Source organism: Monodelphis domestica, chromosome 1, assembly GCF_027887165.1.
Source record: "Monodelphis domestica isolate mMonDom1 chromosome 1, mMonDom1.pri, whole genome shotgun sequence".
In the NCBI taxonomy this organism is placed as follows: domain Eukaryota; kingdom Metazoa; phylum Chordata; class Mammalia; order Didelphimorphia; family Didelphidae; genus Monodelphis; species Monodelphis domestica.
In genome coordinates, this window is record NC_077227.1 from 332,124,846 (window position 1) to 332,142,575 (window position 17,730).

The following is a 17,730-nucleotide window of genomic DNA, read 5'->3' on the forward strand; positions in this document are numbered from 1 at the left end:
CACTTCCGGCGGCGGAGCTTCCCAAGAGGGTGTGCTGAGTATACGCCCGGGAGGGGGAGCCGCCGCGGCGGCTGATGACAACAAAGTCTCCTCTGGGTCGTCGCTGTGGTGATCAATAGCCCCTGCTCCGGGGGCTGTTCGTCTTCTGTTTTCCCAGCCCTCGGGTCTCCGCCTCTGCTTCTCTCTTTCTCTTGTTGGTAGCCGCGGCGGTTGTCGGGCGCCCGGGGCGAAAGGCCTTTATTTAGTCTCCGCTGGACCCGGGCCTAGAGCGGCTGGCGAGAAGCGCGCCGCGTCCGGGGCCATGGGGACGCCGGCCAACCCTTGAGCTAGGGGAGCCCCGGGAAGGGGACGGGCGGGAGAGGAAGGAAGAAAGGGACCACCACCTCGGTGCCCTATCTAACCTGCTCACCGCTTGCGCCGTTTTGGAGCCGGAAAGCTGTTGAGCCCCCAAGGTAGTAGCTGCCAGCAGCCAGCCCCGGAGCCATTATGCCTTGGCCCTTTTCGGAGTCCATCAAGAAAAGGGCCTGCAGATACCTGCTGCAGAGGTACCTGGGCCACTTCCTTCAGGAGAAATTGAGCCTAGAACAGCTCAGCCTGGATCTCTACCAAGGGACTGGATCCCTTTGGCAGGTCCCCTTGGACAAATGGGTAAGAGTCGCTGGCGAACCTTATTGACCTGGGTCTCTAGTGACCTGTTAGGAAATCTTACCCCTTTCCTCATCCCCACTACACACCCCCAAGGGCAGATAATGGTGCGGTTGAAAATAAAGGAATCGGTTGGATAATTTTCAGGCCCTCTTCTTGAATAATTTTTTTCCTTATCTGAATGACTGCTTAAAAATTAAAAATAAAAATTATAATGAATTTTACACAATATGAACAGTACTTCAGTAAGAATTTGGGGGGGATTAATATTGGTGAAACATAAGATTTAGACATTTTGAGATTTTTGGATACAAGGTATGGAAATAGGCTCAAATATCAATTTTCCTTTGTGAGAAGGCAACCAAAATTAAAAAAAAAATATTTAATTTATTTAGGATCACAGACATTTTTGGCTTTTGGAATCCTCAACAAGAATTTCTTTTTCTGTGATTCTTTTTTATGAGACTTGGTTATTTATTTCCAGGTCATTTGGGTTTTGGAAGCTATATTGATGATATTAACGCTTTTTTTTTTAAGCATAGACCTTAAAAATGGACGTTACAGTTTTCAATCACATTTGAAGTTGCCATCTAAAAGCTTCTTAGTTTGACTCACAGTATGATTCTCTCTCTATATATGTATATATATATATACAATCTTAAGTCACCATATATAAGGATCATTGGATCATTTGTTGTTCAGTCCTGTCCCAGGCCTTGTGACCCCATCCAGGGTTTTCTTGACAAATAAATTGGAGTGGTTTTCAATTTCCTCCAGTGGATTAAGACAAACAGAGGTTAAATGACTTGCCCAGGATTACTGTCTAGTGAAAGCATGAGGTTGGGTTTGAACTCAGTTCTTCCTGACTCTAGATCCAGTGTCTACTAAACCACTGCCTCATAGGATCATATGGGTATGTATTTACAGTGTGCTGTTTGATTTTAAATTCAGGCTTTGGCTTGGCACAAAATATAATATCCACACCCCTTCATTCCTCCTCATTTATTTATTTTTCTAGACCTAAAATACAAGCAACAACGTGCCTTTTTTTTTTTAAATATAAACCCTTACCTTCCATCTTGGAATCAATACTGTGTATTGGCTCCAAGGCAGAAGAGTGGTAAGGGTCAGGCAATGGGGGTCAAGTGACTTCCCAGGGTCACACAGATGAGGCCAGATTTGAACCTAGGACCTCCTGTCTCCAAGCCTGACTCTCAATCTACTGAGCCACCCAGCTGCCCTCCTTTTTGTTTTTTAATTAAAAAAAATTATATACTTAGTAACCATTACCACCAAAAAAATTTAAACAAATTACCAAAAAAAAAATTATGTGCAAAATCACAAACTCCACATTGTTTACAATTTGTTTTGAAATATATAATTAATATGTGTATGCTAATATAGATATCTGCTTTTGAGTTCCTTTTGGATTTGTTTTACTTGGATATTTTTTTTCTTTTTGATTTTGTGGCTTTTAAAAATGTGATCATGGTCTGTATTCTAATTCTCTTCATATATTTCCCTTGTTTTCTTTAAATTTACAATATTTGTCATTTTTCATACAATTCATTACATTCATATATCAAATCTATTCAGTCATTTCTCTCAGTTATTGCATTTGTGTTATTTCCTGTTATTTCTCCATAACAAAGCTTCCATGAATATTTTCATACAGGCAAAGTTTTTTACCCTATCAGTAATGGCCCTTGGGGGTCTAACTTTAGTAATGGGATCTCTAAGTCAATGAGCATGAATAGCTTTACAGCTCTTATATTATTTTCTAAAATAATATTTCACAGCTGCTCTAGCAATGTAATATTTGACCTGTTTTTCCATATTCCTATCAACATTTAATTTAATCTCTTTAACCTGTCGGGTTCTCATTTAACATTTTTACCATGACCATATTTTGCTAGATTGGACCTTACAAAGCAGAGAGTATCTGTTCCTGGGACCATATTCTTCTGAAACAGCTTGGTCATATCTAATGGAACTTTTGTTCCAGCGCCACAACCTCTTAGGGATGCAGGATTACTTCCATAGTATGATGAGTGTTGAAATATGACTTTTGCAGAATATTTATGCTCTCTCAACTATTGTTGTCCCACCAGTGACAATGTTTGGATTATGTGTACTAACTGCCACTAACCTCATTCAGATATGTGTGGACTCTAGATATTTATCTTATTTATCTAAGGTTTTATTCATCTCCTTACTTATTTTTTTGGTTAGATTTATCTAGTTCTGAGGGGGGAAAATTACAGTGTGCTGCTATTATTATTTTGTGATCTAGTTCCTTCTGTATCTCATTTAGTTTTTCTTTTAAAAATCTGGATGTTGGTGGCAGCTAGGTGGCTCAGTGGATTGAGAACCAGGCTCAGAAATAGGAGGGCCTGGGTTCAAATATGGCCTCAGACACTTCCTAGCTTTGTGACCTTGGACTAGTCACTTAACCCCTACTGCCTAGCCCTTACCACTCTTCTGCCTTAGAACCAGAACTAATACAGAAGGTAAGGGTTTAAATAAAATAAAAATCTGAGTGTTATAATACTTAGTGCAAACAGGTCCAATATTGATAATGCTTTATTATCCGTAGTATCCACTCCCCAATTGTTCATCTCTTTCAGTTGTAGCTATTTTTGCCCTAATTCTATTGAAAATCATGACTTGCCTTCTCTGTATTAGCTGAGGCATAGTATATTCTACTCTAGCCCCCCACCTTTACTCTCATTCTTCCCCATTTGTCATACAAGTTTACTATTTGAAGAAGTTTTGGTTGATTGTTTTATGGTTTAAAAATATATATATTTATTTTAAAAATTCTTACTTTTTGGCTTAGTAACAACTCTTAAAGAAAGAACCAAAGGCTAGCAAGGTAAGCAGATTTAAGTGACTCGTACTGGGTTATACAGCTAAGGAAGTGTTTGAGGTCAGTTTTGATCCCAGGCCCTCCTAACTCCATGTCTGACCCTCTTTCCACTGTGCCAGTTTTGTAGTTTTTACAATTAAAAAATATTATTTAATTTATTTAAAAACATACTGGCTAAATATATATTTCTTTATTCAGTCTCATTTGTAAAGTAAATCTTAACTTTACAATTTGTTTCTTACCAAGTTCCAAATTTTTCGTTTTTGGTGGGGGGGGTGTGGAGGGCCCATATTGGAAGCTAAAAAAGGATGTTAAGTAATTAATATTAAGTTTATATCTCTGTTTTTTACATATAATTTAAATTATAATATCTTTTCAATTCTTTTCTCTACATTAATTTGTAAATTTGTACAATAATATCTGCTTGTAAGTAGTGGTGTGATGTAGGTATCATGACTGTTAGACTGTTTTTGTTCTTCAAAACAGAGAACATCTTTCAGTTTTTGCTTTTTGTTTTCTGTAAATGTCTCCTAATTAGTTAATGGAATTAAATAGATAAGATTTGAGAGAGGATTGAAATATGACATTTACAAATTACAATGAGTTTACTAGGCAAGCTTTCTATGACAACAAACATTAATTATATTACTATAACAAATAACATTTAATAAGTGCCACCTGTATACCAATGGGCTCTGGGATGAGTGGGTGTGAGATTTAAAAGAGGGAGTGTCTCTAGCCTCATGGGGCTTATATTTATCTGGTGGCTGAGGGGGTAAGATGAAAACTCAGATAAAAATAATGTTTACTGATTAGTTTTATTAAACAGTTGTTTAGAGGTTACAGGGAATAAGATGGCTACCAACTAGGATGTACTCTGTGGCGAAGGTGGCATTTAATAGAATCAAAAAATCTTGAGAGTAATAAGGGACTTTAGAAATTATCTACTCCCAATTTATTGCTGAACAAGAATCCCTTTTACATTCCTTTACAGGTGGTTGATGACCTTCTTGAAGACCTCTAATTAGGGAAGCCCACATATAGACCAGCTCACTTTTTTTTTTTAACCCTTATCTTCCATCTTGAATCAATACTGTGTATTAGTTCCAAGGCAGAAGAGTGGTAAGGACTGGGCAGTGGGAGTTGTGACTTGCCCAAGGTCACACAGCTAGGAAGTATCTAAGACCAGATTTGAACAGAGAACCTCCTAACTCTAAGCCTGGCCCTCCTATTCAGTAGCCACTTAGCTTCTTCCTCTTGCCCCCATTCATTTTGGATGGCTCTAATTATTGGGAAATTTTCTTTCTTTAAGCCTAGTTATGTCTTTGTAACTTCTGCATAAAATTCCTAGTCCTGCCCCTTGGACCAAGTGGAAAATATTTAATCCTAATCCCTTTTCCGTATGACAAACTTTCAGATACTGTCATGTCCCTTCTGAGTCTTCTCTACAGGCTAAACATCCATAGTTCCATAAAGCCAATTCTCCAAAGTCATGTACTTTGAGTCTTCCTACATTCTAGGGTTCACTCTATTGTACTTATTTCAATTTTAACTGTCTTTATTTAAATATGGTTATAGTCTTGAAATACTATACTGTGACTATTAACTTCCATGATCAAGATGCTATACCTATGTCATTGCAATTTAAGATTTCATTAGCTTTGCTGGTTGCCATATTATACCGTTGACTAGTATTGAACTTGTAGTCCACTTAAATCTTCAGATTTTTTTCATAGGAATTGTTGTCTAGCATTATCTCCTCCATCCTGTAATTGAGAAGTTTATTTTTGGAACCTAGGTATAGAATTTTACACTTAAGCCTTTTAAGTTTCATCTTATTTGAAAATTGGCCCATCATTTTAGCTTGTCCAAATCTTTCTTAGATTCTTATTACTCTTCTATTGGAGATGTTAGATAGTCCTCCCAGTTCTGTTAAATGCAAGTTTGGTGAACATATTACCTATGCCATGTCACATATGGGCCAAGGACAGGTCTCTGGGGTATTCTGTCTAATACTTTTCTAATCCTCCCAACTTTTAAAGCTCTTCCCTATCTGAACTGTCTTATATTTACTTTTTATTTGTTCTGCACATACTTATATTTATACAATATGCTTATTGTATAAATTTATTGTATTCCCCAATAGAATGGAAACTGCTTGAGATCAAGATCAGTTTCATTTTTGTTTATCTATCTCCATTATCTAGCCCATTGCCTGGAGTATTGTAGGTTGGTATTTAATAAAAATGCTTGGTAATTAATTGATTGACCCACTAATCACTACTCCTTGGGTCTGGTCATTCAAATATTTCAAAATCCACCTATCATATATTTCATATCTCTCTATCTTATTTGTAAGTCTGATTTGTTTTGTAGAAGTATGTTTCCATCACTAACCTGAGCTACCAGTCTAGTGTTTTGGTATGGCTTTTTTGTTTTGATGTGTTTTCAAATAGCATCAGTGTGGAGATACTAAGAATGAAAAAACTTCCTCTATTAATGTAGATTGGAACTTACAATGGCATTTTACAGTCTTAGTAGCTTGGAGCCTGAGAAGCTAAACGACTTAGCTCTGAGTACATAGCTAGCACATATCAGTCAAGACTTTAGTCCAAGTCTTCTAAAATTTCATAGACTTTTGCTATACCTCTTATTCCATATTGCTACTAATCTTGTCAAAAAATGAAATAAATCTGTAATGACCTGTTGTTGGTGAAGCCATTCTAGATTTTAGTGATTACTGTTTCCCTAGGTGTTGACAAACCATTTTCTTAACAGTGCGTTGTAGAATTTTGCCATGAAGTTAGCCATCTTCATTGATCAATAAAAATTAGTGCCTTTGAGATTTCCCGTAGCTTTCAGACAATATAACAATGGTTTAACTGTTATATCTTCTAATTCTTTTAATATTCATAAAACAGTGGTTCTAAAACATTTTTTTGTTTAATGAACAATATTCTTTGCTTTGAGGAACTGTGGAGAATTAGTACACTTGTTTGGGAACAGACAAAGATAAATTTTCCTAGATCAGGGAATGTACACATGACTGTGATTCCAAGTGTAAGTTCCATACAGTTCATAGCATAACAAGTAAAATTCAATACAAAATTGTTCTAAGGAGTAGTTTTTCTAGGTTTGGAGATTTGACTTCATTGGGTGTAGCTACATATTGCCTGTCTTCAATATTTTTTATACTTCAATTCTCTGCTAACTTTTTAATGTTCTATCCTCAGTCAAAAGACCACTTTTTTGGTAAGAGGACACAGAAGCAAAGATAAAAGCTTCCCTTTTCCACTGTCATCCATTCGCTTTTAAGAATGTACTTGAATCAAGAACATTTGGATTCAGTCCTGATACTTAGCTTGGGCAAATCATTCCATTCTGGGTTTCCGTTTCCTAACTATAAAATGAGGCTAATTATATCTGTGGTAGCTACCTCACATCATTGTGAGTTTTAAATAACTTAGTTTATAAAGAGTTTTGGAAACTTAGTGTTCTACATAGATTTCAGTTCTCTTCCTCCTCCTCCTTAGTAAGCACCCTTTTTTTTTCTTAGAAAGTTTTATTTAGTCAATTTAGAACATTATTCCTTGCTTACAAGAGTCATATTCTTTCCCTCCCTCCCCTCCCCCCACCCCTTCCTGTAGTTGACGCACAATTCTACTGGGTTTTACATGTGTCCTTGATCAGAACCATTTCTATGCTGTTGCTGTTTGCACTAGGATACTCATTTAGGGTCTGTATCCCCAATCATATCCCCCTCAAACCATGTAATCAAGCAGTTGTTTATCTTCAGTGTTTCTACTCCCACAGTTTATCCTCTGAATGTGGATAGTGTTCTTTCTCCTAAATCCCTCTGAGTTGTTTAGGATCACTGCATTGTCATGAATGGAGAAGTCCATTACATTCCATTGTACCACAGTGTATCAGTCTCTGTGTATAATTTCTCCTGCTTCTGCTCCTTTCATTCTGCATCAATTCCTGGTGGTTGTTCCAATTCACATGGAATTCCTCCACTTTGTTATTCCTTTGAGCACAATAGTATTCCATCACCAACATATACCACAGTTTGTTCAGCCATTCCCCAATTGAAGGGCAACCCTTCATTTTCCAATTTTTTGCCACCACAAACTGCACAGCTATGAATATTTTTGTACGAATCTTTTTACTTATTATCTCTTTGTGTTATAAACCCAGCAGTGCTATGGCTGGGTCAAAAGGTAGACATTCTTTTAGTGCCCTTTTGGCATTGTTCCAAATTGCCCTCCAGAATGGTTGGATCAATTCACAACTCCATCAACAGTGCATTAATTTCCCAGCTTTGCCACATCCCCTCCAACAGTTATTACTTTGATTTGCTGTCATGTTAGCCAATCTGCTAGGTGTGAGGTCATACCTGAGAGTTGTTTTGATTTGCATCTCTCTGATTATAAGAGATTTAGAACACTTTTTCATGTGCTTATTAATAGTTTTGATTTCTTTAACTGAAAATTGCTTATTCATGTCCCCTGCCCATTTATCAATTGAAGAATGGCTTGGTTTTTTTTTGTACAATGGATTTATGTCTTTGTAAATTTGAGTAATTAGACCTTTGTCAGAGGTTTTTGTAATGAAGATTGTTTCCCAATTTGTTGCTTCCCTTCTAATTTTGGTTGCATTGGTTTTGTTTGTACAAAAACTTTTTAATTTGATGTAATCAGAATTATTTATTTTACATTTTGTGATTTTTTTTTCCAACTCTTGCTTGGTCTTAACATCTTTCCTTTTCCAAAGATCTGACATGTATACTATTCTGTGTTCACCTAATTTACTTATAGTTTCCTTTATATTCAAGTCATTCACCCATTCAGAGTTTATCTTGGTATAGGGTGTGAGAGGTTGATCTAAATGTATCCCATACTGTCTTCCAATTTTCCCAGCAGTTTTTATCAAATAGTGGATTTTTGTCACAAAACCAGGGATCTTTGGACTTATCATAGACTGTCTTGCAGAGGTCACTTACCCTAAGTCTATTCCACTGATCCTCCTTTCTGTCTCTTAGCCAGTACCATATTGTTTTGATAACCACTGCTTTATAGTATAGTTTGAGATGGGGGATTGCAAGGCCACCTTCCTTTGCATTTTTTTTCATTATTTCCCTGGATATCCTTGATCTTTTGTTCTTCCAAATGAATTGTGTTATGGTTTTTTTCTAATTCAGTAAAAAAGTTTTTTGGTAGTTCAATGGGTATGGCACTAAAATAAGTAAGTTAATTTGGGTAGGATTGTCATTTTTATTATATTAGCTCGTTCTACCTGTGAGCAATTGATGTTTTTCCAATTGTTTAGATCTAGTTTTAATTGTGTGGAGAGTGTTTTGTAGTTGTGTTCATATAGTTCTTGTGTTTGTCTCAGCAGATAGATTCTTAAGTATTTTATATTGTCTAGGGTGATTTTACATGGAATTTCTCTTTCTAATTCTTGCTGCTGAGATGTGTTGGAGATATATAGAAATGCTGATGACTTATGTGGGTTTATTTTGTATCCTGCAACTTTGCTAAAGTTGTTGATTATTTCTATTAGCTTTTTAGCTGATTCTTTAGGATTCTTTAAGTAGACCATCATATCATCTGCAAAGAGTGATAGCCTGGTCTCATTACCTATTTTAATACCTTCAATTTCTTTTTCTTCTCTAATTGTTACTGCTAGTGTTTCTACTACAATCAATGTTAAATAATAGAGGTGATAATGGGCATCCTTGTTTCACTCCTGATCTTATTGGGAATGCTTCTAATTTATCACCATTGCAGATGATGTTTGCTGATGGTTTTAGAGATAGTATACTGTTATTATTTTTGGGAAAGGCCCTTCTATTCCTATACTTTCTAGTGTTTTCAGTAGAAATGAGTGTTGTATTTTGTCAAAGGCTTTTTCTGCATCTTTGGAATAATCATGTGATTTTTGTTGATTTGCTTGTTAATATGGTCAGTTTTGTGAATGGTTTTCCTAATATTAAAACATCCTTGCATTCCTGGTATAAATCCCACCTGGTCATAATGAATAACCCTCCTGATCACTTGCTGGAGTCTTTTTGTTTGTGTTCTATTTAAGATTTTTGCATCTATATTCATTAAGGAGATTGGTCTATAGTTTTCTTTCTCTGTTTTTGACCTACCTGGCTCTGGAATCAGTACCTTATTTGTGTCATAAAAGGAATTTGATAGAACTCCTTCTTTGCTTATTCTGTCAAATAGTTTGTAAAATATTGGTATTAGTTGTTCTTTGAATGTTTGATAGAATTCATTTGTGAATCCATCTGGCCCTGGGGATTTTTTCTTAGGGAGTTCTTTGATGGCTTGTTCAATTTCTTTTTCTGATATGGGGTTGCTTAGATATTCTATTTCTTCAGTTAATCTAGGTAATTTATATTTTTGTAAATATTTAGCTCTATCACCTACATTGTCATATAATTGGGCATAATAGTTTTTAGTGATTGCCTTAATTTCCTTTTCATTAGAGGTGAGGCCTCCCTTTTCATCTCTGATACTGTTGATTTGATTTTCTTCTTTCTTCTTTTTTAGTTAGATTGACCAGTGCTTTGCCTATTTTAGCCTCCACCCTGTTTTGACTTCAGGTAATCTAAAATGGTTCTCTGCTATACTGTAAGGAGCTATGTATTTTAGCCTGGAGAGCCTTCATACTGCTACTGACATCTTTAAAATCCTATTTGCTTCTTTGCATTAGTAGTCTCTCTAGTTCATCCTGTTTATTACCTCTGATTTTGAGTATATGTATGTGTTTTTAATAGAAATCTTTGGTTGGGAGTCTGATTAGCTGAAATTTTTCTGGATATAGTCTCTTGAATTAGTCACTTCTGCTATTCTTTCTCCTTTTATTACTTTCTTTGTTATTCCTTGCAACTCATAGCCTTTTGTGGGAAGCTTGAAAGATGGGCAGGAATTCAGTCATTGGAAAGAACTAAGGAACACATTCTAGAAAGAGTAGAAGATTGGAAAGCATAAAACATATGTGGGACAGAGAGTAATGTAATTGGACTAGAACCATGTGGAATGGGTTAATATAAAAAAGACTGGAAAGGTAGGGGAGTGTAAGATTGTGACTGTTTTTGTTTATGTGTTAGATGAACTTCAACTTTGGCAATAAGATGCTAGATTAGAACTCAAGATGTTCTTATTTATAGTAAGCTTATATTACTACTATACCATTTTTATACTTACTAATAAATGCATCCTTAATATCTTGCAGTTTCATTCAGTGTTTACAGTAAAAAGGTATTAGATGTAAAAAAAGTTACTATTTGAGATCTTAAAAAATTGAACATGTTTCAGTCCTTTAAGAACATTTATGAACAAGTATATAATGTTAGTCAACACTTATTAAGCACTTAGTATGTGCCAGGTGCTTTGCTAAGTACTGGGGATACAAAAAGAGATAAATGACAGCCCCTGCCTAAAGGGAGCTTAGTCTAGTGGGGGAGACAATATGCAAAAAAAAAAAATATATATATATATATATATACACACACACATATATATAAATAAAGCAAGCTATATACTGTAAAATTTAAATCACTAATAATAAACTTATATTTTAAGAGGTTTATTAATGATCATTAGAAATCAGGGAATAAAGAAGATATAAAATCAAGACCACGGGCCCATGGCTGATCAGCTAGGTCAAACACTGGCCTTACCACCACCAAGTTCGAGACAGGAAGTAAAGAGCACAAAGTAGGACCGCCTACTCAATTTATCCTGCCTACAAGAAGTACATAATGACAGGAAGTCAGTGAGCTCTTGGGATATGTAGTTTAGGGTAACAGATTTTCAATCATACATTCCCCCCTTAGACCTGCGGAACAGGGTCTTGTAAACATACCAACTTTGAAATTGCATTAATTTGAGGATAAGAGGAAAAGAGATCAAAACCAATAATTGCTAGGCGCATTGACAAAAAGCCAGTTATGGGGCAGTCCTCTTTTGGCATAAGGTATATAAGCTGAGGTTAGGAGAAAAGAAATTCTTTTTTTTTTTAACCCTTAAACCCTTACCTTCTGAGAGACTATGTCTTTTTTTTTTCCCTTGCTGAAATAAATTTTATAGATGAAATAATGTAAAACATGTTGTGCTTTGTACCCTATACATGTTTTTCTGATAGTGGTGAGATTCATTCTCAATCCACTGAGCTACCCAGTTGCCCTGGCAATTGAAATTTTTGCTAACTTGCTAGAGCAGTTTCATTTGAATAATGAATTTGGAAGTTAGATTACAAGAGTTGAGAAGTGAATGAAAGAAGAGAAAGTTAAAGGTAAGAGCAGCATATTTGACTTTTTCTAGGAGTTTGACTAAGAAAGGGAGGCAAGATACAGGATGGTATCTTGAGAGATGGTAATTTCTATGAGGATTTTTAAGGGTAAGAGAGGAAAAAATGAATATGTTTATAGGTAGCAAGGAAGAAACTGGTAGATGGTAAAAGATGCTAGAGAAAAACAGGAGAAGAGAAGCACCTCATTAAATTAAAGAAAAAAATGGGGGATATCAATGGGTTTTGAAATGTGGAGAAGAGAAAGTGAATTATGAATTATTATACTATTTAATCAGTTGCCATATATATGAGTGCCTACTATTATAGCTTAGGTTATATACTGTATCTCATCAGGTGTGTATTGTAAGGGATTTTAGCAGGAGCAAGCTGAAAGCAGGAGATCCTACAGACCAACATTCTGGAGCTCTCAGGAGCTGTGTGGGAGTTTACACTGACAGTTGACTCTTTCTGAAGAAAGAGATTTTGAAGCTGCCAGGAGACTGGGACTTGACTTCAATCAAAATCATCTTAAGGAAGTGGTAGAGATAGTGGATAACATTACCCAGGTGGATGGTGTGTTTTTATCCATCACTCCCCTTCTGAACCTGATTCCTGCAGTGCTACTCTTCCTACTGGGACTTCTGCTAGACCCAAAGAGGACTCCAGTTTTGTGAGATTTTAGTTATAGAAAGTTGTTAGGTGTTTAGTCTCTGATTTGGGTGTAAAATTAGATATTCCCTGATTCCCTTTACCCTCTTCCTTTAGTTAAAATAAAACTGTTATATTGTTATATATTTAAAGTTTTGACCCCTTATTCTACCCACCTATCTCAATTGGTGCATCAATAGTTGAGTCTAAAACAGTGGCCTTGGCCAGAGAAGGTTAAAAGAGTAGTTGAAAAAGGTCTTTGAGGTTGACAGGACATCTTGCAAGATTTCAGTTTTACTTGGTAGCACCTGGTTGCTCTCCAAGGTCCTGGAACACAGAATTCTGGCTTTTGATCGACATAGGAGGACATTTAAAAAATTAAAGAGACTGTTAAAGGGCAAAAGCACATGTGTTAGGTAAAAAAAAAAATTTTTTTCTGTTTTGTTTTTTGGGCTTTTGTTATTGATAATCAAGGTGGATACTAACAACACGTATCCTCTTCTATATAACTTTCTGTATACATTGAGCATCATGTCAAAGAGACATGACAAATGCTGTTTTGTATTTTTTCTGGGACTGTTCCCTTATGGGATTTTCACCCTATTCCCTCATTGCTGTTACATTATACTGGGTTATGAATGAATGGAACCGGTTATGTCATTGACTTCAAGAACTATTTTGGCCCACGTACTGTTAATATGCTTATGTTTGATTGTGGTATACAAATGCAGATTCCTGTTTTTTGGAGTTGATTACAAATTAAGGGCAATTGTACAATGGATAATGAAGGATTCAGAAATGAAGCAAATGCTAATGGTAATGAAGGATGAAATTGAAGCAGTAGAACAATATATGAAGGAGAAAATGATTCTGAATAATGGTGTTTTGCATGATTTACAGGATAATGCTATTGATAAGGAAATGTTAAGAAAATGTCCAGATTGGAAAGGGAGAATGCTGAATTTCATAAGACTTAGGCTTCTTTGTTCCCTCTTAGAGATATACCGATTGTTGCTTAGGATGAAGTATGTAAAGTTAAGAAACATAAGTTACTTCTGAGGATTTAAAAAGTATCAGACGTAGAACCCCTTGCCTTCTCCGATGAACCTAATAAAGTAATAAAGGAATTTCAGAGGGCAATTGAGATCTTTGACCCAGACTATGCTGATTTTTTTCTTACTGATGAAGAAATTACTTACCGAGAGAGAGGAGCCAATTCATAGAAGAGACCAAAAATGATCCATCTTTGACCCCATGGCCACAAGATTTTGAAGGGATAGATATGAATTCAGACCCTGATTATAGAAGGATGAAACAGGTCAGGAGGTCAATCAATGAAGTAATGAAAAGGCATTTCAAACGCCCAAATGCTTGGTTCAAATTTGAAAGTATAAAACAGAAACAGAATGAATCACCAACCAGTTTTCTAGAAAGAATAACAGATGCTGCTAAATTAATATTAGGATTCAGTGCGTTGGCTGATGACACAATTGCCCACATCCAGAGACTATTTATTAAAAATGACTGTCCCAAAGCTATTTTTTAAGAAGAGTTGCCCAGACTGGGAAGAGATGGGTTAGGAAGAGTTAAAGAGAAAAGAAACTTATTTATACATGGATAATGATGATAGATATGAAGATAGGAATACAGTAATTGAGGATTTAAGGAAAAAATTAAGGAATGCTTAAAGTAAGGCAAGGGATAGTGAAATAAAGGAAATAAAAGCAGTAGCAGCACTTGGATCTGCAACCAAACAATCAGTACAGACCAAGGGAAAGGAGATCTAGACCTCCAAGATATTTTTTATGTAATAAAGTAGAATATTTTATGAGGGAATGTAGATTCAGAGGACAATTTTCTAGGCAAATAAATCAGAATAACGAATGTAATAGACAGTATAATAATGGATGTAATAACAATCATTGGAATAACAATTATTATAGAAGAAATAATAGTAATAATTGCCAAAATGCTTGCTGTCAGGGAGCTCAGGCACCTGATTTAACCACAATGCAAGAGTGGGTTAAATCAGGAGAAAAACTCAAATACAGCCAAGTAGTTAGTGGACATAAGGGTGATCAGAACCAAGGGACATGTTCATTATGAAGGTGTACCCAGAATTCTCAAGTATTTAAAGACTAATGGATTGAAAATAAATGGAATTGAATGTAATGGAGTTAATGAATTTTTAAATAATGTGATTGAAACAAAGGATAATGTAATTAGTGTTAATAATTGTGAGGAAAAGGAAAATTGTAATGTAAAATTAGTTGAAAATTCTAATGATTGTGAAATAATGAAAAATAATGAAGACTGTAAATTGGATAAAGATAATGTGATTGTAAATGAGAACAATGATATCAAGGTAGAGATTTTAAAGACCAGTGAGAGTAATGAAAAAGATGATGATGGTGTTAAAGATGTAAAATCCTGGTAATATCATGCAATTCAAGCAAATATAAATTTGGATGGACAGGAAATGACTGAGCTTTGTACTGAGGTTGCTGTGCTACCACTGGTGTTGGAAACATTTCAACTACCAAATAGTCCAGAACCATATGTGTCTATAACTATTGGAGACCAGATTTATGAACTTCTGGTTGATACTGGAGCCAGTAAATCGGTTTTGCAAAGTTTTCCTAGGAATTGTAGAACTATTGGTACATGGAAGTAATAGGTGCTATTGGTAAACTTCAGACAGTAACAAAATTACAACCAAAAATGTTTACTTTAGGTCCATTATCTGTGGAGCTTGCATTTCTGTGTATGCCAGAATGCCCAATGAATCTTTTAGGTAGAGATGTATTATGTAAACTAAGGGCAATGATCCAATGTATGGATACTGGTGATATTTCATTACATCTACCAGAAGAATCTCTGAAAGCTTTTCCACTGCTGTTCTTAGATTCAGCCAGTACAGAAGGTGTCTTAGATTCAATCTATCCAATACCTGAGGACATCCCTAAAGATCTTTGGCCAAAGTCTTCCACAGATGTAGGTCTATTGAAATCAGCTACTCCAGTCAGGATGAGGACTAAGGAAGGACCAGTTCCTTGTGTACCTCAATATCCCTTTAGTAAAGAAGCAATAGAAGGTATCAGACCTATTATTGAGTCCCTAATCCAACAAGGGATCATAATACCTTGCTTCTTAGAATACAATACACCTAGACTTCCAATAAAAAAGCCAAAGCCAGATCAGAATGGCAAAATTGTCTACATAATTCATACAGGATCTGAGAGCTGTAAATGATCATGTGGTAAAGACAAATCCAATTGTACCAAGTCCAGCTGCTATAATTTCTTCCATTCTAAGTCAGGTAAAATATTTCAATGTGGTAGCTTTTTTCTCAATTCCAATTCATGAGGATTCTCAAAAGATTTTTGCTTTTACCTGGGGAAAAACTCAATGGACCTGGACTCTTTTGCCCCAGGGATTTACTGACTCACCTAACCAATTTTCACAAATTCTGAATAGAGATCTAAAAACTATAACATTCAAAGAAAATAAATTGGAGCCAGCACCTACGAATTTTCCAGAGGCAGTGTAAAAATTTTCAGTGTTAGCCATTATACCTCAAAAATCATCAAATGCTATACAAATATGGGCTTAATTTGTTGTTGTTGTTTTGTTTTGTTGATCCTCTAGCCTTTTAAAAATGATGGAACAATTATTAATAATGCAGATTAATCTTAAATGGGTCTCTTGCATTTTTCTGAGATCTAGGTATTAAATATTTGTCAGCATATCCCTTCTTAAGGGTTACAACCTACTTGACATTTATTATACCATTTAAATCTCCAAACAACTTTGTGGAATAGGTAGTACAAACATTATTCTCATTTTGTAACTTGTAGTTAATAAGTAGCAAGTTGGACTTAAGACTGAATCAGTGAATGCTTTTTCCTTTCTAACATTTTTCTCTCAATGTGCTCAGGACTGTGCTTAGATATTCCTTGGGATATATGGAGAAATATAAGATATCATTTATCCCTAAATTCCTAAAAACATACATTCTGTTAAAAAGTGTGAGATAAGAAATAAAGAACATAATGCTGTATAGTGTCTTGAAAATATTAGATATTGGAATATTTGATTTAAAATAAAAGTATAGTGTTTTTCAACTTGTTCTATTATTACTGATTTGCATATTATACTGTGATTGATTTAATCATGTAAGCTATTTTCAAATATAATTTAAAAATGAATTTGTATTCTCTTTTTAGAGTCTAAATGAAATTCTAGAATCAGCAGATGCACCTCTGGAAGTTACAGAAGGATTTATTCAGTCAATTTCTCTCTCTGTTCCTTGGGGCTCATTGTTACAAGATAATTGTGCACTAGAAGTGAAAGGATTAGAGCTGGTGTTCAGGCCCAGGCCTCGATTAGGTAAGTATGTTATGAATCAAATGGTGCTAGTCATAGCTATTTCATTTTGATTCCATTTTTGTTTTGTTAACATGATTGTGGAACCCACGGTTAAAGGGAATGGAAGCTGTAGCAGTCCACCTCTATCTAGGGACAAGGGAAACAGTTAGAATGCACAGAGTGGCTTAGAAGAGAGCATGCTCAGTCTTGGCTAGGAAAGCCTCTGACCCTTGATCCCAGCTTCCCCCAGGTTAAGCGGGAAAACCAGTTTCTTTGTGTTCACCTGGCTAAGATAAACCACACCTATACCTTGTCGTTAACCAATGATAATCATCCCTATGTATTGTGTATATTTGCATATCAAAGAGATTAAAAGGAGAACCAGAGCAATCTCCGCCCTCTCTTGGATCTTAGATCTCACCGATGTCTGTCTTTGCTGGAGCTTGGCCTCTGGCCAAGCTCCATCTTTAATTCCTTTCCTTCTCTATTTCTCTCACCTGGGACCTGGACTTTGGCCAGGCACTTTCTTTTCTCTATCATGTCTCCGACCTGTGTGGTATTAAATTTGGATCATTGGACTAATAGCCTTTTGAGAAGTACACTGATTGGAGTTCTGCTGTGGCTCATATGTAATCAGTATGGCCTGATTTCTGACTCATTTCTTCCATCTCATATTTGCAACTTGGCTCCGCCACGCCCTTCGCGGAATCCCAAACTACTATCCTCTCTCTAGCTTTCTTACCTTGTGGCTTCTTGCTGGCAAGAGGCTGTAAACCTTAAAATTTCTTAGACTTGTGAATGTTGGAAGTTTTACCATTGGAAAGTTTCATACTTGGAAAAAATTTCCTACTGATAGTAAGAACTCTATTGGAATGTGAACCCCCTTGGCATGGGAG

The 17,730-nt window shown here is 35.8% G+C and overlaps 1 protein-coding gene across 3 annotated transcripts in view; it reads left to right on the plus strand.

The window, feature by feature from the left end:
• The first annotated feature begins 48 nt into the window (after nt 1–48).
• Nucleotides 49–17,730, plus strand: part of ATG2B (autophagy related 2B) — a 138,179-nt gene continuing 120,497 nt past the window's right edge. For 2 of the 3 annotated variants that reach the window (XM_007473620.2, XM_007473621.2), the window contains exons 1-2: nt 487–648; nt 16,693–16,855. In XM_007473620.2, coding sequence (XP_007473682.1) covers nt 487–648; nt 16,693–16,855 — 325 coding nt within the window. Of the gene's footprint in view, nt 649–16,692; nt 16,856–17,730 lie in introns of all 3 variants that reach the window. The other variant, XM_001367856.3, reaches the window with a different exon arrangement.